The sequence below is a fragment of the Kogia breviceps genome, chromosome 17 (genome assembly GCF_026419965.1).
Source record: "Kogia breviceps isolate mKogBre1 chromosome 17, mKogBre1 haplotype 1, whole genome shotgun sequence".
NCBI lineage: Eukaryota > Metazoa > Chordata > Mammalia > Artiodactyla > Physeteridae > Kogia > Kogia breviceps.
In genome coordinates this window covers 22,430,401-22,452,056 of record NC_081326.1, presented here as the reverse complement: position 1 = coordinate 22,452,056, position 21,656 = coordinate 22,430,401, and the positions used below count along the sequence as shown (strand labels likewise).

General features: G+C 43.5%; 1 protein-coding gene across 1 annotated transcript in view; it reads left to right on the top strand.

Annotated features, from left to right (window-relative positions):
• Positions 1 to 13,941, top strand: part of ZNF704 (zinc finger protein 704) — a 229,308-nt gene extending 215,367 nt beyond the window's left edge. The window contains exon 9 of the mRNA XM_059042559.2: positions 960 to 13,941. Within this exon, the coding sequence (XP_058898542.1) occupies positions 960 to 1,071 (112 nt within the window). The 3' untranslated portion in view covers positions 1,072 to 13,941. The remainder of the gene's footprint in view (positions 1 to 959) is intronic.
• The last annotated feature ends 7,715 nt before the right edge of the window (positions 13,942 to 21,656 follow it).

Here is a 21,656-nt window from a genome sequence, read left to right as displayed (position 1 = left end):
CAATCTTCATAAAATTCCCCTGAAATGGATGAAACACCCTTTCTCTTGTTCCCATAGTTTCCCCCATCTAGTAACTCTGGATAAAGATTTGTTATTTTTCTGGGATCACGGTTTACAGTAAATTTTCTTGCAGAATAGGTAATGCTGATTACAGGGTCTCTTTAAAGCCACGTTGCATTAACGTCTGTCCGAAATGAAGTACCAAATAGAGTTTTTAATCCAGATGAAGGAGGACCTCGCCAGGATTCCCTAAACCAGAAGACTAGAAATTGGAGAAGCAAGAGAGCATTTGAAAGTACATATTTAAAAAATTGAGGGCTTCCCTGGTGGCGCAGTGGCTGAGAGTCTGCCTGCTGATGCAGGGGACGCGGGTTCGAGCCCCGGTCTGGGAAGATCCCACAGGCCGCGGAGCAACTAGGCCCGTGAGCCACAACTGCTGAGCCTGCACGTCTGGAGCCTGTGCTCCGCAACAAGAGAGGCCGCGATAGTGAAGAGGCCCGCGCACCGCCATGAAGAGTGGCCCCCGCTAGCCACAACTAGAGAAAGCCCTTGCACAGAAATGAAGACCCAACCCAGCCCCGAATAAATAAATAAATAAATAAGCCAAGCATTTGAAGCCCTTTAAAAAAAAAAAAAAAAAAAAACTTGAAAGAATAATGCTCTCTACCGGTATTTCTTGTATTTACTTATTTAATTCAATGTTATGAAGATGCCCGAATAGACATGTCTACAAATAGACAAATAGAAGCTGAAGAGCACTGGAAGTACTATAAGTAGCAAATGTTAACAGTTCAGTGTAGTGGCGGTGAAAACATCCCACACAGGTTAATGGCTGAACCTAGAGAGACCCCCTACTATGTTTCCTAACTTTTTCTAGATTTTTCCAGGGATTTTGAGCCCTCCAAAGAATGCCCATTGAATCCCTCACACTGAATACTGTTTCCTGGCCTGTCTTACAGGAAGCCCCGGGGAGAGGGCAAGAAGTGCCGGAAGGTGTACGGCATGGAGAACCGTGACATGTGGTGCACGGCCTGCCGCTGGAAGAAGGCCTGCCAGCGGTTCATTGACTAATGCCCAGGCCCCTCATCGCCGCCCAGACGCTCCTGCCCTTGACTTGTGCTGAGGGTGTTGGAAAGCGCTTTTCCTTCGGAACAAAACACACGTGAAACCCAGGAAAAGCACTTCCGAGAACCTTGGTGAAATCACAGCAAAAAACAAAAAAGATCACCACCCTCACTGTTCTTGCTGAGAACCCAGCCGAGAGCAGCTGTAACTACTTTTTTCCTTAAAAAAAATCAACTTTTTTTTTTTTTTTTGCTGTATGTCTAGCTCTGAAAACTGTGGACTTCTGTAGCAATCGAACCAACCAAGCCCATTTTTCCCGGAAAGGAGGCCTATTTTGATAACCTTTCTGGATAATGCCGTTTCTGAGGTTTGTTTTTTGTGGGTCTTTTTGACACTTAAAAAAAAAAAGCTACATGTTACTCAGTAGCATTTGTACAAAGAGCGATACCTGTTTTCATTGTGAATAGTCTTTTGCCTGTTCTCCATCGGACTTCTGGGAGCAGTACACATCCTGATGTCTTGCCAGCAAACGGCAGCACTCTGGGTATCTTTTCTATGGTCTCTTTTGTTTGTTTGTTTTGTTTTAAAGAATGCCCCCAAACTGAACCACGGTAGATCTGTTAGCTTGAAGGGCCCAGGAGGGCATAAGCTTGAAAAGAGATTGACGATGGATATCACCAGCAGACTTCAGCCCCAGCTGAGTTCAGGACATCCCGCTGTCACGGCTGGGAAACGTCTGGAAGTCTTCCTCGGAAGCCTTCCCTGAGGGGTGGCCTGGCCCCCTCTCTCCCGGCCACATGCACTCAAGACCTGGCACGCATTGCCATCTGGGTAAGCCTCAAAGCTTCCTTCAGGGATGCAACGCCAACCATGGCTCGGATCTCTTCAGCACTGCTTATCTGACAGTTGTTGCCAGGTCAGTGGCTCATCAGGCCTTCCTTTCCTCAAAACGCCACCGCTGACTGTTTTCAGAAAAGGTAGAGAACTCCAGACCATCCCGGCAGGTGTGCTTTACATAGCAGAGCACAGCCTCCACGTCACCATCTGTTCAGAAAGTTATGTGAGGTCAACATCCATTCTGAGTGCACTTTTATAGGTTTTATGCTTTAGCATGTCTGGGAGATGGGTTAATGAATAATGTAAAGATTATATGGGGAAAAGGAAGGTCCAAACCTTTATTTTTCTTATCAAAATATTGGAGCTATTCATTAAGAATTTGCTCAGAAGGGAACATACAGAACACCAAAAGGAAAATGCGTGTTGGTATAGGAATCTCTCAATTTAATAGGACCAGGGCTTGCGCTGTGTTCCATGTATTAGACTTTCTAGCGTAGTATTTGTTTGTTTGTCTGTCTTGGTGGTAGTGGTGCAGGGACAGGGGAGTAGTTGTCAAGCCCTATATATAAGCTCATTCTCTGTCTACCCTACTCTTGATTGCCCTGCTAAAGTTATTCCTCCTATACCTATGCAAAGAAGTAAGAGCACCTTATAGGATGCACTGTGTCGGGACGGGGGCCTCGGATCAGCCATAGGAATGTTAAATGAAATTGCACAGAGCAAAGTTTAATATATTTAGAGATTGTACATACGCTTTTTTTTTGAAAGAGTAGAAAGAAGTCATCTAGTCATAAGAGCTATCCTCTTTTTTTTTTTTAATAAGCAAGGGAAAAAGAAGGAGGTTCTACAGTGTAACATCTGCAATCTGTGCATTCACATATTTTGGCCATTTTATTTTTTAAACTCACATGACATTTGAAGCATTATTCCTTGAAAGAGATCCTGTTTCCCTCCTTCATTTATTTTTTTCTTTAAAAACACTTATTTTAAGAGCAGAGAAAGAGCTTCATTTAACATCACATCGTGATTACCAATCAATACAGCACCAGCTATAGTGTATGTCTGAGCACTAACAAAAGTCAGCCAGGAAAGGGTTTTTTAAGTGCAGAAACGTATTTGCATGCTCTACCCCAGCCTGTCTCTTCTCCTTCCTGGTGTCTTGTCGCTTCACTCACAAGCATCTCTGCTGGGAGGTGATGCTCTGGCCTGGTCCAGAAGGCCCTGCGCTGTGGCTGGATTGCCCAGTGGCCATGGTGAGTCCAAGGCTGGTCAGCCATTTCAGCAGGCTCACCGTGGACTTCAGTGATGGTTGGGGTGCAGTAGTGGAGCAGAGGGTTTTCTCTTCAGCAAAGTTCCATGGCCCTTGATCCTTGGATTAAGTCACTAATCAAAAGCAATTAAAGTGATGAGGGGCTAAATCCATCCCCTACTCCCAGAATGTTGGCACACAAGCAGGGAGAGATGGTGGCTGTGGAGCAGTCCTAGAGTGAGGCTCTGTGGCTCTGACCCCAGAGGTACAGCCCATGACCAGTGCTAGGCTCTGGCCTGGCTGAACCAAGCTCAGTCCTTACCTGGGTATTAGCCAGTTGCACCGATACAAGCAAAGGGTAGAGCTGGATGCAGCTTCCTTGGGATTTCCTCTCCTTTCTAAAGCCTTCTTCACACACACACTCTCTGCATCTCACACTCACGCGGGGCTCCTTTCTGCTGGCCAGCCCGGGGCTCTGTGTGTCCTCTTCTCTAGCTCTGAGGTGGGCACAGACCCTCAGTACTTCCTGCACACAGACACCGATTCCCCGTACCAAGGCATGTAATGACTAGGGAACTACCAGGCTTCACCTGCCTGGCTTTGAAGAAAAGGGATGAAACTTCTTTTAAGCCACCCAGAAAGCTACAAGTTGCAATATACAGCACTGATTATAAATGCTAAATTTTTTTTTTTAATGTAGAGCTATTTTGTTACATTTTGCAACTAAATGAAGTGCCAAATTAAGTCCAAGATTTGTTTTATGCCTCTTTTTTTAAAAGATTTTCTGATGTGGACCATTTTTTAATTTTGTTACAGTATTGCTTCTGTTACATTTTTTGGTTTTTTGGCCCCAAGGCATGTGGGATCTTAGCTCCCCAACCAGGGATTGAAGCCACACCCCCTGCATTGGAAGGCAAAGTCTTAACCACTGGACCACCAGGGAAGTCCCTGTTTTATGCCTTCTCTGCGGTACCACGTTCTTTTCTGTGTTCATTTGGCAGGGGGGGAGGGGAGTATGGGTGGGAAGGGAAGCCCCAGGGCATGTGGCTGCTTAACCAAAGCCTCGCCCATCACGGGGCACCTGTCTGTGCAAAAGGAACGGCAATGCAGTGGGTTCTGGTCCCAGAGGCTTTCTGAAGAAGGCATGTGGTCGCCTTTGACTTTTCTCTCCCCGTTACCCTTTCCTTCAGAAAAGATTTCTCATCTCTCTCCAAAGAAGGCATTCCCTGGTGATGGACAGGCTTCTCCAGACAGCTGCACAGCAGAGAACAGTCATTTTAAGCCTTAGTTCTTCCCAGAGAATGTGCAACCAATTTATGGGACCCCGTGGAGGAAGCAGCCGGGTAGCAAGTGGGTGGGGAGCCCGAGAGGAGATAACGGAGGGCTGTGGACACCTGGCTCGGGCTCACCATCTAGTGCTGATCAGCTGGGAGTGACTGTCCCTGGGGACCTCCGAGGGTGCTGCCAGGTTCCCGCTCCGGGAGCAGCTGATTGAAGCAAGGAGAGAGCTCCTTTGCGGGAAGCACTCAGGCCAGGGATGCAGGACTGCCGTGCCCATCTCGGGTGGGCACAGACTGCTCTCCTCCTCACTTGCTGGGAAGTTTCCTCCCTTATTTGGCAAAAGCCAGGGTCAGGAAGAGGGCAGTGGGTTTCTGAGCAAGAATGGGCATGCCTGTCAGCAGCTCCGTGCACCAACAGGGTGGGTGCCCTTAATGAGACGATCCTTTGTCCGGGCATAACTGTGTTGCAGAAGAAAACGTTCAATATGACGTGTGTTACAGTTCGTGGGCTTTCCAACAAAACTTAAAAAAAAAATAGTTACATGTATGTTGCAAAAGATTGCTGAAACTGACATGCCCTCTGTCAAATTGCAAGATCACTTCAGCTGAAGTCCACTGTCTCTGGTGTCATACTAAGCCACACTTGAAAGCAGCCCTGGGTTCTGAACGAGCCGGCACTGCTAAAACCCATTTCCACCTTCATCCGACTTCATCGGAAAAGGAAAGCGCAGCATTCACTTGGGAATGTTTAGAGAAAAGTGACAGAACCTGTACATATGGGAGAGAATACCTTGAGAATAGTAGCAAAAATACTGTAAAAAATATTCTTTTCCTCAGGGAAAACTAAAGGGTATGTGAAAAATAGATCTAGAGGATCCTAAGACTAGAAAGGTTTTTATTATCTCCAGCATCTTTTCTAGTCAGAACAGTTTTTGTTTGTTTGTTTGTTTGTTTGTTTTCTAGTGAACATGATACCATTTCAACACAAATTGCCATGAACTGGACAGTACCGACTTTTTGAGGCGGGGAGGAATGCTCTAGGAAACAGAACGGTTTCTTTGTTTCTTAGACCTGCATTCTAAGGCTGACATCTGAACCACAGCACAGTCCCTGGTGGGTTTTCACAGACTCATGTCAGGCTGTTTGTGAATGTAATTATGAATATGACACCTTGGTGTTCCCTTTTATAATCAGCCGGTTGGATGACTGGTTATTAGCTGTACACAGAATTCTATAGGTGAGGGATGTGAAAGATGTGCATTTTACTTGAACAGCAGGTTAAGGAGCAAACTTCCATGGACTTTTGTGGACAAGGTGCTGCTTTTTCTCATGACCCTGTAGAATTTCTGTCAACCACATCAACTGTAGCTCTGACCTGTATGAACGCAGGGGAGAATTTGTGCATACAAATGAGTGGAAACAGAGCACGATTCATGAATATGGATGAGGATGTGGATCGTTTTGGAGAAAGCGCTGGGCACACGGGTCAACTGGAAATTTCATTTCTCTAGGAAAATAACCCAACCAGCAGCATACAAGCTTTCCCTGTTCCCCACACCTGTGGGAATTCCTCCAGAGCGGAACTGTTTCCTTCTGTCTTTTTCATTGTAACTAGTCAAACCCGGAAGTCAGTAAATAAAACGAGCTTAGCACTTTTAGGTACCAATTGTATCACTAAGTAATGCACACCACTAGAGCAAGAAAGTGTAAAATGCATTTAAAACCGACTGGTTTGCTTATTGTGACTGACTTTGAAAAAGTCCAGATCCAATCAATGATATACATGCTTTAAAAGGTGTATCTATCATAGGACCAGAAATCAAAACGGGAATTTTACTCTGGTCCTGTTCTGTAAATAGTTCCTTTTTTTTTTTTAAGACAATCTCATGTTTTATAACTTTTCTTGTGAGTCTGAGAATCACGATGGTAATGTGTTGTGTCAAAATGTAATCTTAAATACAGTAATAATTATAACTTAATTTTCCAAATAAGACAAGAAATATACTGCGTAGGCTTCTACAATTCTGAGAGATGTGACACTTTTATAATAAGCATTAGTACTTCTCAAGTTAACAGAACTGGAAATATTTTACAAGATGCAGTGTTTTGTAATCACAAAGAACATGAACATTTTGTGGGAAATGACCTTGGTTTTGTACATTGTAGCTTATTTTTTAAAATACAATATTTTACCAGACAGGAAGTGTTAATATTATAAGCAATTCCTGCTCTCCAAACAAAGGGCTATGCCTCTTTTAAGCAAGCGTTCTGATGCATATCTTTTCAATTAACCCTCTGCAGCAAGGGTAGAAATGCAGATCAGATTGAAGATTATTACAAGAGAATCAAGATGGCAACAGCTACTCCTTTGATCTTTACCAGTGTGTTTTCAAAGTATTTTGGGGGAAAAAAAAAAAAAAAAAAACTTTAAGAATCATCTTATGTATCTTAAATCTTTAAAATGTTAATAGATATGCTTATAGTCAATGGGAGAAATATACTTGTAAATTCTTTAGCGTAAAATGATAGATTCCTGTCACAGGGACAAACTTATTCCTCAACCTACCAGAACCACAAAGCTGCTTTTAACTAGCAAGTATCATTTGATGGAAATTTCTAAAATCATGGTGTGTAAGCCCAAAGATAGAATTCTTAGGTGATCAGTGATGTTTAAAATAATTTTGTCCTCAGCACTAACTAAATAACTTTAAATTCCTTACCAGAACAAGTGCTTGATTTTTCACATGAAGAATTCACAGACAGGCGAGTCTGAGATCAGAAAGTCACTGTATTCCCAAGAGTCGGGAAACAAGGAAGGCAGCCATGGAGAGTTGATTAACCGTAGAAATAATTTTGAGCTTTGCCAAAACCATTTCATAATGCTCTACAGTTTTTTCTAGCCCACTCGCTGTTAAAGCAAGAAAGCATCTTTTCTTTCTAAGATGTTGGTAATTCAAAGGCTAGACTAATTAGTCAAGTATGCAGATAACATCAAAAGAAAAGCTGGGATAGAATGGTCGTACACCCGTTGGGCAACCCCTATCAGGTGGTCAGAGGGTCGCTCTGACTTTGCTTTCTAACAGGCTTTAGAATCTGCACACATGAGGGCTAGAAATGCATGGAGTTAGGGGAAAATGTGTACAGCCTCATCTCTGAGATGAAGCAGCCCAAATCTCTATCTTCATTCTCTTGGAATATCTCTAATGTTGGCATTAAAAGTTCCCAAGAAGTGTTTATTGCTGCATGGTTTTGAACCAAATGAGTCTTGCTTCCTATTTCCATAGAAGCCTCCTAATCCTTTCTAAGCAGATGCCTTGGAAAGAACAGGCAGATTCTGTAAATGAGTGATTCAGATCAGGCAGAAGAAGGACCCTAAAGAATGACGGAGATCATGGTGAACCAGAGGACACCCCCCCCCCTTTAAAGGGGGATCCCAGCTCTAGACAATCAGAACCATGCAGAAATCAGGCCTGGGGCTGCTAGATCTTCTGACTTGGAAATATAATGTTACCTGACACTTAAGCTAAACTCAGATTCTTGGCCAACCATGTGCAGACCAAAGACACCATGTATGTGGGCAGATGCAGCCTTTGGCCACCAGTTTCAACTGTTGGGAAAAGCAGATTTCACCTTCCAGAGCCATCAGGTCAAGTTCTTCCATCAGCCCTACAAACTCACACATTGGTACCATCTGGGCAACTAAGATCTAAGGAGGGAAAGAGGCCAGTTCTCCCCAGAAATCATTCTCATGGAAGACTTGAAGATAAAAATACAATATCCTTAAACTAGCCTTGCCTCTGATCAAAATATACTGAAGCGTTATTCAGCTGTCACTCTGCCTCCCCCAAAGCATGGAATGACTGTAATCCTAACTTCCTTACTGTTTTCACTGCCGCGACCACTGTGATGAGGGCTGGCAAAGAACAGCCTTGTGCCTTTGGAGAAGGCAGCCGGGAGCCCCTGCAGTTTAAGATAGCACACATTGCCTCCTTGTGCCAAAGCCCTTTGCCAACCCTTCCACGCCCCCGCCCACTCCATCCTGCCTCGTGAGTTTGCATCCCAGGATAAAAGTTCCTTTGTTTCACCTCTGACATGGCAAAATCCTTGCTTCAGAACTCGTAGGTACTTAGGTATTTTAGTAACCTCAAAATGGAGTTTTTCCACGTAGAAAACCTTAACACCTTTCCCTGAGGGCAAAGACAAAATGGGAATAAATGTGTCATGGAAAAAAAATTAGACGTTGCTTCCTTCATTTGGACGAACTAAGTTATTTGGGACTGTGTCTTACACCAGAGTCCTGATGGCGTTGGGATAATCACTAACCCTTTCACGTATATAAGAAAGTATGTCTCTTTCCGATACATGACTTCGTTTGACCCAGTGTAAAAGAAGAATGTGTAAGGTTACCATCACCACCTCCAAGGCCAACCTGGTCCAAGTGGTCTTCAGCCTGTGACTCGGCCCCATTACCGCCTGGACAGAGGAGGGAAAGAGCGTGTGAAAGAGCTCGCTCAGACCTCAGTCTTCCAGAATGACTCTAGACCTGAGAAGACGCAGGGACCCATGTTCTTCACCCATCCTTACAATCCAGGTACTTCAGCATAGAAATAAAGCCCACTCATTCGCATTGTCAAATGCACGCTCAAATCACCCCCGAATTTATCCCTTTAGGGTACCTACCAGATCCCTATTCCAACTATCTAAGTGGTTAATTATAGGAGTTGATTAGCTGGTGCAATGTTCTGAGTAAACCTTTTGACTCCTTGGAAAAAAGTTATTTTGCCGCTAACATTCAACATTTGTTATCCATGTGAACTTATGCCCCCAAATTTGAAAACAGCTCAGATTTACCATTTGTAATGATCAAATTGAAAACTACTGTCAGCTCAATGTTGGAAACACCCGGTAATATGGTTAGGTCAAGGTTAGATATGAATACAGTTTAAACAACATTGGCAGTGCCTGAGATTTCTGTCGTGAGTGATTAAAAGGGTGACCAAGTCCGTGAACGGATTTCATCTTCCCCTTCTCCCATCAGCTCACAGGTTTCACATCCTGAGTTTAGGGTAAAGCCCCTCACAAGTTTAGTTATGGGGCCTAAACCTTTTTGGCCCATCCCCTGCTGCATTAACAGGCTTTTTGATAAAAGATACTTTTATTATGTTTCAAAAGCAATACAGTGCTAGAGGAAGAAACAGTGAGCTTTCCTCCTCTGCTGGACAAGAAGCCCGTTTTGCAGTGGTAAGCACCAATGCCATGACAGTGGCAGGACTTCAAAGGACCCAAGCTCTAGGTAAGAAGAAAGAAGCTACCACTCAAAAAAAAAAAAAAAAAAACTATAGATTTTTGAAAGAAGGTGGAGATTATGAATTCAACACTTAAACTGTAGTCCTTGTTTCTTAAAAATATCCTTTCCTATTAAGCACCATCCACATAATTATTAACTGCCAGCTTCCAAAGGAAAGATCCCCTTTACTTATATTATAAAAGTGTTAAAAATTAATTCTCAAGTCTGATTAACCGTTACATTTACATACTTACTAGGGGCAATTCTCTAAATTTTTAATTCAGAAAAATTAGCCCGGGGAGCAAGTAGCAACTCCTGAAAAAGGCAAGAGCTCTATCATTAAAGAACGTAATTTTCTTGAAAAAAAAAAAAAATAAAAGTGGCTCATTTATTTTCTTCTGAATTCTCTTTACGTCTCTGACTAAGGAGGAAAAACCAGCATTCAGAAGAAGAAATTGAGCGTTAAGGGAGAGAAAGGACAGTTGCCATTCTAGGTACTAGTCTTGTTTTCCCATCTTGGCATCCACCTCGAATTCGCTAGTAAAATGTTACCCTCTCCTCTTTGCCTTTATCCACCCAAGCCAGAGGCCATGCTGTTATGTATGTTTGCTTCCAGAAGCGCTGGATGAAACATTTTTGCTTCTGTGTTCCTGATTTCTCACTTTTAATTAAGGTCCAAGGGAATAAATATTACCGGGACTGGTATGTTAGGCTTAGTCTATGAGGCTACTCCCTTCCTTCCGGAAAATGCTTCCATTTGTCAGAACAGTTTTGGGTGATCATTCAGAGAGCAGGTCGGTCAGCAGACAACCTGCCACACACATCACAAAAGATTTGGTCAGATTAACTGATAAAGAATAACAAGGCAGATACCTAAGCCTTTCACTTTGACTCAAAGCCCCCCCTCCCAAGTCTCCTACCCCACCAGTCCCCTCCAGAGCAAAGCCAGTGGAGTGATCAGGGCAGAGGAAGAGAGCTTCACATTCATTGCTCTAGGCCCTGACCTCTGCCCAGGATTACACAGCATGAAAATGGAATTGACCTTTATTAGGTGAAAAGGTAGTGGCTCCTGCAGGGTATAATTGTTTTAAGTTTATGCAAAGAGAAAAACTCATCCAATCTGCTCGTGTTGTGAAGCATGTGTCTCTCACCCTGGTGGAGCCCCCTTTCCATGTTTTGGGCACAGATGGCCAAGACAGAAAGGAAAGAGGCAGAGCTTTGGGGGCCAGTGGCTCCAGAGATGGAATTACCCCTCAGGGATATACAGTGTAGCATAATCCATAAACTACTCCCACCCAAGGGAAATTTAAAAAAAAAAAAAACGGATGCATCACGGGGTGTACCTCCCTGGCGGTCCAGTGGTTAAGACTCTGCTCTTCCAATGAGACATGTGTTCGATCCCTGGTCCCTGGTTGGGGAACTAAGATCCTGTGTGCCGTGCAGTGCGGCCAAAAAAAAAAAAGATGCATCACTTTGCAGATCACAAATGCTTGCTTTGCTTATGCCTTTTCCCCTACACTCTGCTAATTGGAAAGCAACGACTGTGACTTGACCAAGCCCTGTGATGATAGCAAAGCTTCTGCTTCCAAAGTATCCCAACTGTTTGGGGGAACCTCTGTGATCACTGGTAGAAAGCTTTAGAAAAGATTTAGATTTTTAGGGAAGAACCCAATACCCCCCAAATATACTAATTCTGTGACTTCAATAACTGAAAATGTCCTGGGTGTAAAATAACCCAGGCATGCAGATCATACACGTTTTTTAAAAAAATGCTATTAATCAGTATTTTCCTACAACATGACCTTAAATTCCTATTTTTATAATTAATGGTTGGACGATAGTCAGCCATTGAAACATAAGCTCTCTGGAATAACCAGACACTAGTGTAGTTTCCAAAGTGTTTCATATATCAAAATCTATATACTTAGAGGAAGAACTCAGGATACGAAAAAATGGCTAGGTCCCAAAGGGTTTGTGACTATCATCAAATACAACAGCCGAGTGGCCTGCGGTCATCTTTTTCAAATGAGGGAGCCGGGGAGTGAGAGAACCACAGTCGATACAAAACCTCTGTTGCCCTTCATCCATGATAGGGTTTAAAAACATTCTACTTTGAAGAATTAAGCCATCTTTCAAATTGTTTTCTACGCCAAATCTAACCTATTAAAATGAAATTATAAAATAGCTAAAATGGGGTCTTTAATGGAAATTGCTGAGAGTAGAAAGCATGGCGTTTTAGTGCCTGCTAAACAAAAAAGAGAAAGACGGAAGAAGCAGCCCTTCCTGTACGATGCGGGTGTTAACAGGAACCGGCATTAACTCGGAATCGGGCACTAATTCGAAAGCAACGAGGCAATGCTGTCCAATTTTTAGAGATCTTGCAAAAATGCAATCTTACCACCATTTGGAGGTAAGTACTGGCTTAACAAAAGTCTTGATTTAATATTAGTGAATGAATGTAAAAAGTTACAAGCTATGCATTTTCAAAGAGTAATGTTATTTTGTATCCAATCCAAGTCCATTTTTTTCATAAAGACTTACCACAACTGAAAATTGTTCAAAACACACTTGAATGCATATCATTATGGGGTTGTAGGACTTCCATCTGTACAGTTCTAGCTGATATTTTTAAAGACGGTGCATTGAAATTTCAGGCTCTAAACAAATTCAGCCATGAAGGTGAATAAAGGAGAAACGGTTTATATTTTACTTCTCCAGCTGAAATGGGAAATGTGGGCTGTTACAAAAATGGGCCCAGTTCTTTTAGAGGTGACTGTTCTAGTAACACTGGATTAACAAGCAAACAAAACTTCATGAAGTGAACGAGTATTGCCTTGGATGAATATAGCATAGGTTGTGTCTATTGTGTTTTACGTCGCAATCTAAGGAAAAAAACTATTCTCCAAAGGGTTTGCATTATATAGTTTTGAAGAACAAAACATAAAAATATTGTCCAGCAAAGCAAAATCATTGGTCTTTTTTTCAAAATTATTTGGAGATCATTACTTGTATTTTTTGGAAAGTCCATATAAAACATACACACATTTCTTCAGCCCTCTTTTAGAGTTTGTATTTCCATGAAACCTTTTTCGCTAATAATTTATCTTTGCTCCTTAATCAGTACTTTCCTACATTGCTCAGCATGAAAAAAATTCTTTCCTTCATCTGACAATGTTGAAATAAAGAACTCCGTTTCTCTGCCATTCCGGATCTCTTCTATGTCCACTGAGAAAGTTTCTCAGCTGTTTGTATGTAAAATATGGAAAAACACACTTCTAAACCTGGTACTTGTGGTTATACTGGATATGTTTGCTACCTATTTAGAAGTTATTGGGGGTGGGGATGTGTCTTTTTATATGATTTTTAGCCAAATTCAGATGTTCTGATACTACATTTCTGAATACCTATCCGACTGTAAATACAGCCTGACGAGGTTCAGGTTAATAAACCTTTTATGTGACTGTTCCTCAGCCATGCTCCTTGCCAGCTTTGGGCACCTTGTACATAGATTTGTCGAATGTTTAAATGATGTTGTTTTTCTAAATGCTGTTCTCTAAAACAACGTTTTGAATGTTTTTTGCTTTCCATTGTTTGGGACTTTGTGTGTTGGTTAAACAAAAAATGTTTCCTAAATATTTAACACCAGGAAAACTATCTCAAATAAACTGGTGCTAATTGAAAGAGAAGAAAAATTTCAGATGGAATATTTACAATATAAAATGTTGACACCAGTTAAACTAAACTGCACTTTCCCAAGGGGACAGCTGGCATCTACCTGCAATGGGCATCACGAGGACCACTGAATGTTTACAGTTTCTGTGGCCCATTTAAGCATAAAATATAGAAATGGTGCTGTCCCCCCAGAGTTGAGGATTTGCTACATGGGTCCTATGGAAGCATTTAAGTAGAAGTAAAGGTCTGTAGTAAGAATCACTTTAGTAATAGTCTTCTGGTCTTTGGACTTTCATGTTCTGTAATGCTTAGCTGTAACAATGAATATGGTGTTGCAATCCAGTCTGACGTCATCGTTGCCCTGTATTTCCTGCGTGTATGGTTCTACCTTGGGTTGCACTGGCACGTGCCGAGCCAGAACACTGGACTTTCAGGAAGACCATTCTGACTTCTACGGTGTCCACACACTTGCATTGAAATGCACTTGTAACTGGTTAATTACCATGAAGTCTAACTTCCACTTAATAAAAGTTTTTGTGTATCTGCTTCTACTTGGGGGCTGTTTATTTGAGTAAAGGATAACGAACTGGTATCCAAGAAAGGTTCACAGGGCTTAGAGGGTTTGAAGATTTACCTACAGTTGTAAAAATAATTTAAAACCAGAGGGATGGGGCTTCCCTGGTGGCGCAGTGGTTGAGAGTCCGCCTGCCGATGCAGGAGACACGGGTTCGTGCCCTGGTCCGGGAGGATCCCACATGCCGCGGAGCAACTAAGCCCGTGAGCCATGGCTGCTGAGCCTGCACGTCCGGAGCCTGTGCTCCGCAACGGGAGAGGCCACAACAGTGAGAGGCCCGCATACCGCAAAAAAAAAAAAAAAAAAAACCAGAGGGATATCTTCCCCATATCAACTGCTCACCATCAAGGCTCTTTTTAGAAACATGTTGTAGGTACATCTCTCATCTAGAGCAGTGGTCCCAACCTTTTTGGCACCAGGGACCGGTTTCGTGGAAGACAATGTTTCCACACACAGGGTTGGGGAGGGAGGGCGTTGGTTCAGGAGGTAGTGCGAGTGATGTGGGGGAAGGTTCGTGGTAATGCGAGAGATGGGGAAAGGCAGATGAAGCTTCGCTGGATCCCGCCACTCACCTCCTGCTGTGCAGCCCGGTTCCTAACAGGCCGCAGACGGGTACCGGTCGGAGGCCCAGGGATTGGAGACCCCTGGTCTAGAGTTCAGCCCTGATAATTAACAACTCAAATCCATTCCCTTGGCAATGACCGCCCAGATGCATTAGCTACTCATGCAGCGCCGCTGGTCCTGTTGCCTGAGTCATGTAAACACAAGCTGGCAAACAGAGGAAAGGCAATGTCTAGTCTGATGCCAAGCCAGCCTGGAGACCCTCCTCTAGGCCAAGGCCATGTCCACTAGAACTTGACCTATTCACCTGCAAAGACCAAGCATACGTATTTGTGCAGCAAGACAGCAGGCTTTGGAGTTCAACAGTCTTGGACAGAAATCCGAGTTTTGCCTCTTGCAAGATAGATAACTGGACATTTGATTTAACCTTTTTTAAGTCTTGTTTTTATATTAGGAATGTCAATAAAAGAGATGAAAACTAATTAGTCTGGCTTGGACAATATCTACTCCGAGTCCAATCTGCCTTAGCTGGGGTGAGGAGAGCTATGACTCATGATCTACTGCCGGCTTCCAAGAAGTTCCTACCTCATGCGGCTATTGTGAGAATTACCTGAAATAACATGTCATCACTCACAGAGAAGAATCCCCCAAATGGAAGCCAAAATACTCAAATACTGGAATTCTCAGATATCCAGGTTGAGTGCTTTCAAACTCAGGAGTGCCTTCAGAATTTTTTCAATTTCTTAAGAAGATTCTTTCTAAGATAAAAATGTCCAGCCTTAGTAAATAGCTTACATACCACATCTGAATGTTTTCTTGGTTACACCATTATTTCATCAATTAATAGACTGGGTGGTGGAGACAGTTTTACAGCTCAGCCTATTCAAGAACTAGAAGATTGTGGAGTTGGGCACCCGAAACTTTCTTCCACGCCAACCCCAGCCCCAGACCATCTCCCCGTCATTGAACATCTGTGATTCCCTTGTATTTGGCACAGGTCCCCTGAGCCCTTTGACCTTTCCTGAGATGCAGTGGGACGGGAGATAGGACTTGCTTTGCTCCTACAGCACCGCGCCAGGCAATGTGCTGGATGCTTCCATGAGATCGTCTCATTAACTCTCACAGCAGCTCTGTGTGGGGAAACCACTATCCCCATTTTATGCAGAATGAAAGACCTTCATAAAGGTTAACCGTCCCAAGGCCACAGAGCTTAGGATGGAAGTGGACGCCCCCCCGACACCGCCCCGTGGATGTTCTGCGTTTTTAGGGGCTCTCATCGTCTGTGGGTCTGCTGTGAGTGATCGAAGGCAGTGTTCCTCTCTCTTCCCCCTGCTGGTTGGTTTCCTCCACCTTTGAACCAGGTGAGGGCTGCTCTTCACCCCAGGCTGCCTTCCCTCTCCATCCTGTCCTCCTGCCTCTTTGCCGCTGTCCATTCTTAACACGTCTTTGGCCAGTTTCTCCCCACAAGCCAAAGCCACTTCAGGGAAAGCATGGCCCTGTATTCATATCCATCAGTAAGAGTTCTTTCTCCCTGTTCTTCCCACAGCATGTCTGCCAAGCCTGCGACCACATCAGATACCTCATCCTTCCCCACAAAGCATTGTCAGCCTCAGGCCTGAGGGTTCTTGAAGGTCGCTAGACAGTTGACTTTTAGTGCCCACATGTTTGCCAAGAAGAAGGATGGACGTAACAACCTCTATGAATGGTGTTCAAACTGCACATTCCTGCTTTTTCCAGGCCTTCCTACCAAGGTCCCAGGAAGTTCTGCTCCTTGGAGAGTCAACCAGGAAGCCACATGGCCCTTAGGGGTAGGGAGAAGGAGAAAATATCGGGAATCTGGACTGGTGATGTTGTCCTGCAAAGATGTGTGTCAGTCATATGTGCAAAACAAGTTTTGACCAAATGCCTGCTATCTGAAGAGAGGCTGCAGCAAACATCTAATGAAGTAATGGATTTGGGGGTTTTTTTGGCCACACCTTGCAGCATGCGGGATGTTAGTTCCCTGACCAGGGATCAAACCCATGGCCCCTCCAGTGGAAGCACAGAGTCTTAACCACTGGACCACCAGGGAAGTTCCAGTAATGGATTCTTGTTTTTGTTTTTTTTGTTGTTGTTGTTGTTGTTGTTTTTTGCGGTACGTGGGCCTCTCACCGCTGTGGCCTCTCCCCTTGCGGTGCACAGGCTCCGGACGCGCAGGCGCAGCGGCCATGGCTCACGGGCCCAGCCGCTCCGCGGCATGTGGGATCCTCCCGGACCGGGGCACGAACCCGTGTCCCCTGCGTCGGCAGGCGGACTCTCAACCACTGTGCCACCGGGGAAGCCCTGGATTCTTTTAATGTAAAAAAAATGAAAGCTACCTTCCCCGCAAAAAATACCCTCCAAGATCTTACACTTCTTACACCGGCATGTAGTATGTGCTCAATAACTTTTTTAAAATAAATTTATTTACTTATGTATTTATTTTTTTTGGCTGTGTTGGGTCTTCATGGCTGCATGCAGGCTTTCTCTAGTTGCAGCAAGCGTGGGCTACTCTTCGTTGTGGTGCGTGGGCTTCTCATTACGGTGGCTTCTCTTGTAGCAGAGCACGGGCTCTAGGCACGTGGACTTCAGTAGCTGTGGCACACGGGCTCAGTAGTTGTGGCTCGTGGGCTCTAGAGCACAGGCTCAGTAGTTGTGGTTCACAGGGCTTAGTTGCTCCGCAGCATGTGGGATCCTCCTGGACCAGGGCTTGGACCCGTGTCCCCTGCATTGGCAGGCGGATTCTTAACCACCGTGCCACCAGGGAAGCCCGGCTCAGTAAATTTTTAAGTGAACGAATGAAAAACTGTTCAGAGGGATCATTTCTTCAGGCTGTAGATACACTCTGCTTTCCATCTACCACTGCCTGAACAAAGCAAAGAGGCAAGAAGGAAGTGAACATTTTGAAGCCTGGCATAGACACTTATTTGGTCTAAGTGGCATTTTTCAAGTTTCTTTAGAAGATGTACATTCTCAAAATCACTCACTCCAAATGACCTATCTCATATGAGGACTGTGAGTTCTAAATGAGTAAATAAGTGTAAAGTGTTTAAAATGGTGCCTGACACAGATTGAGGGCCATAAAAGTTTGTCTGAGTCATCAACAGTGTCATCACTTAAATAGCTTGAGACAAATGCATTAGCCAACAAAATCATCTGGAACCATTAGAACAAGGAGCCCCTAGTTAAGTTCAGTAAAGCTAAAAGTATATATTTACTTCTAACAAAGATTATTTTCTAATTTTTCCAACTTGGAATTCTACCACATGATAGAAGTGCAGAAAAGTAGGAAAAAAATAAACTCACTGATAACGACAACACTCAAAAATAAGCATGGGTTGGGCTTCCCTGGTGGCGCAGTGGTTGAGAATCCGCCTGCCGATGCAGGAGACACGGGTTCGTGCCCTGGTCCGGGAAGATCCCACATGCCGCGGAGCAACTAAGCCCGTGAGCCATGGCCGCTGGGCCTGCGCGTCCGGAGCCTGTGCTCCGCAACGGGAGAGGCCACAGCAGTGAGAGGCCCGCATACAGCAAAAAATTTAAAAAAAAAAAAAAAAAAAAAAGCATGGGTAGATTGCTGCATTTTTTTCAAACTATTTCCATGCATATTTATTTGCATAGTTGTGATCACACTGTATATATAATTTAACATGTTGCTCTTAAGCACTTAACATTATAGCATATGCATTTTCCCATGTCATTAAATATTTTCAAATGCCTGTATTTTAATGGCTGGGTAATAGTACAGCATGTAGATATATACTGATTTCCTAAAATAGTCCCCTATTTGGAAAACATAAGTTATTTCCAATTTTAAACTCTTTGAAACCCTTAATCCAGATCGTCAAATTACTCTCCAAATGATCTGGCTCAATTTTCTCTCCCATCAGCAAAATGAATATTTTCCTGTGTGCTCAACTGAAATGAGTATTCTCATTATTTAAATCTTTCCTAAGTTAACAGATACTAAAAGGCATGTCATTGTTGTTTTAAGTTATATTTCTTGGACTTCCCTGAGGGTCCAGTGGTTAAGACTCTGCACTCCTACTGAAAGGGCACGGGTTTGATCCCTGGTCGGCGAGCTAAGATCCTGCATGTCGCATGACGAGGCCAAAAAAATTTTTTTTCAATTTAAAAAATAAAATTAAACTAAAAAAATAAACGATATTTCTTGAATACTAGCGGATGATATTAAACATTTTTTTAGGTCAACCCTTTACATTTTCTATTTACAACATGTTAGCTCATGTCCTTTGCTTATTTATCGTTTGAAATCTTACCCTTTCCTTATGTATTAGTAGGAATTCTTTAGATCGTTAGGCTGTAAACTTCTGTCTTATTTGCTATAATAGTTTTCTCAATTTGTGTGCATTTTTTGATTGAGCTATAGTTGTTTTACAATATTGTGTTAATTTCAAATGTACTGCGTAGGGATTCAGTATTTTTGCAGATTATATTCTGTTATAGGTTATTACAAGACAATGGGTATAATTCTCTGTGCCATACAGTATATCCTTTTTGCTTATCTATTTTATATACAGTAGTTTGTATCTGTTAATCCCATACCCCTAATTTGTCCCTCCCCCTTCTTTCTTCCCTTCAGTAACCATGTTTGTTTTCTATGTCTGTGTATCTGTCCCTGTTGTGCATTTACATTAAGTAGTATTATTTTTTAGCTTCCACATATAAGTGATATATAGTATTTGTCTTTCTTTGACTTATTTCACTAAGCATAGTGCTCTCTAGGTCCACCCACATCGCTGAAAATGGCGGTATTTCATTCCTTTTTATGGCTGAGTAATATCCAATTTATGTGCATTTTAAATTCAGACATTTCACATGCAAATTTTAAATCTTTATATCATTAAGTCTGTCAGTGTTTTTCTTTAAAATTTTACCTCTTGCTTATAGCTTAGATGGGCCCCTCACATTCAAATATCAGGAAATACTCCCTTATATTTTCTTTCAGGTTTCATTTGTGCAATTTTTTTTCCTTGCTATCTAGAATTATTTTGGTATAGGTAAAGGTTAAAATGTATTTTTTTCTTCCCAAATAGCTTGCTAATTATCCCTATCTCATTTATGATTAACCCATCCATTCTCCAAATTTGATTACCATTAGCTACAGAATTGTTATAAAATTATGGATCTTCTCAAGGCTCTTCTGTCCCTGATTAAACTCAGTTAACCCAAGTTATCCCTGCCTCCTTTTTCTCTGGGCATTTGCACATGATCAGGCATGAAGATGGTGAAGTGGACAGTTTCTGGTCCTGGAAAGTCATGTGCTGTTTTCTGCTAATTCCATCTGGTCTTTGGACTCCTGTCTCTACCATCCCATCATCCGCTCTGTTTTTTCTAATACATATATTCTTTTTCATATTCTTTCCCATCATGGTTTGTCACAGGATATTGAATATGGTTCCCCGTGCCACGCAGTAGGACCTTGTTGTTTACCCATCCCATATATAATGGTTTGCCGCTGCTAATCCCAAACTCCCAGTCCTTCCCTCCCCCACCCCCCTTCCTCCCTGGCAACCACAAGTCTGGTCTCTATGTCTGTGAGTCTGTTTTTGCTTTGTAGATACGTTGATTTGTACCATATTTAGATTCCACATAGAAGTGATATCATATGGCATCTTGCTCTTTCTGACTAACTTCGCTTAGTATGATGATCTCTAGGTCCATCCGTGTAGCTGCAAATGGCATCATTTCATCCTTTTTGACCACCATCCACTCCTGACTCATCATCCCATCATGACTCTGCTGTGGACTCTAGTTGACACGGTCCACGGTTCATCTACTGACAGTTCCCCATGTTACTCCCTCCAGGACCCTTCCAGCCTCCTGGCCTTGTTACAACCCCTCTCCCTCTCTCCTGGGGTCCTGGGAGACGGGAGGGCTGTCTTAAGCTAGCCCAGGCCTTGGCATGCCACACTACCTCCCTTACATAGCCTCTCTGGTGCCATGATGGCTGCTGTCTGCAGCATCCTCTAGAGAGCAGGGCACAGGCCCACTCTACTGTGAAATCTCCCTAAATGTATTTGGCGTTGCTCACACCCCCCATTCCTATAGGGCCTCTGGTGAGACTGCACCAAAGCTTTGTTCCTCACTCTCCTTTCTGCCTCTTTGGAACTCTTCCTCTTCCCCTCCCCCAGTTAATCTCTACCTTATAGTGTCATACGATTCTCCCAGGCCAATGTCATCTTTGCCACCACCCTCTCCTTTACTCCTTGTGGCAAATCTGTTACCAAGTCCATTGGCTTTTATCTCCTACATATCTCAAACATACTCAATTCTGTTCCCGCTGTTCTCATCCAGGTGGAAGCCCCCATCCTCTATCACCTGTACTTGCTCAGATTTTCCCCGGCCACTTTTGCATCCTTTCAATGCATTCTCCTCGCATAAGCCTCTGAGATCTTAAAAACACAAATCTGATCATGTAACTCCTCCTTTGTGCACTTTGGCAAATTTCTTTTGCCCTCACGATACAACTCCAGATCTTGCGCAGGCTGGTGTATGTGAGTCCCTGCCCACTTCAGCCGTGTTCAAAGGCACCCCGCCTACCTGCCGGCCCTCCAGCCCCTTACACACACATCCTGTCTCCCATCCCAGCACCTTTGCCCTTGTTTTTCTCTCTGCCTAGAGAGCTTCCCCTAGGTTTACTGTCCTTTTCCCTGCCCTCACCTCCACCCACACCCTTTCATCTGGCTAAGTCCTCACCACCTCCTTAGGGAAGCCTTCCCCTCACGCCAGAGGTCTCGTAGTCACTGCCTAAGAGCTCTGTGAAGGCAGAGCCTATGCTGATCTTACTTGGTACTTCTCTGGTAGGTAGCATACAATGGGTCATGAATGAATGAATGAGTACAAAGGAAGGATGCAGGAGATCCAGGTGGGAAACATGAATTAAGTCTTAGATACCTAAAGTGTTTGTCTCTATTCAATACCACGATCATCCGTTCTTATATGTTATTTTCCCAAATCAGCACCTTAACTTATGACACTCAGCTGGTGGTTGATCAAAATTTCTAGTAGCGGGGAGTCCCTGGTGGGGGGACGTGCAGTGGTTGAGAGTCCGCCTGCCGATGCAGGGGACACGGGTTTGTGCCCCGGTCC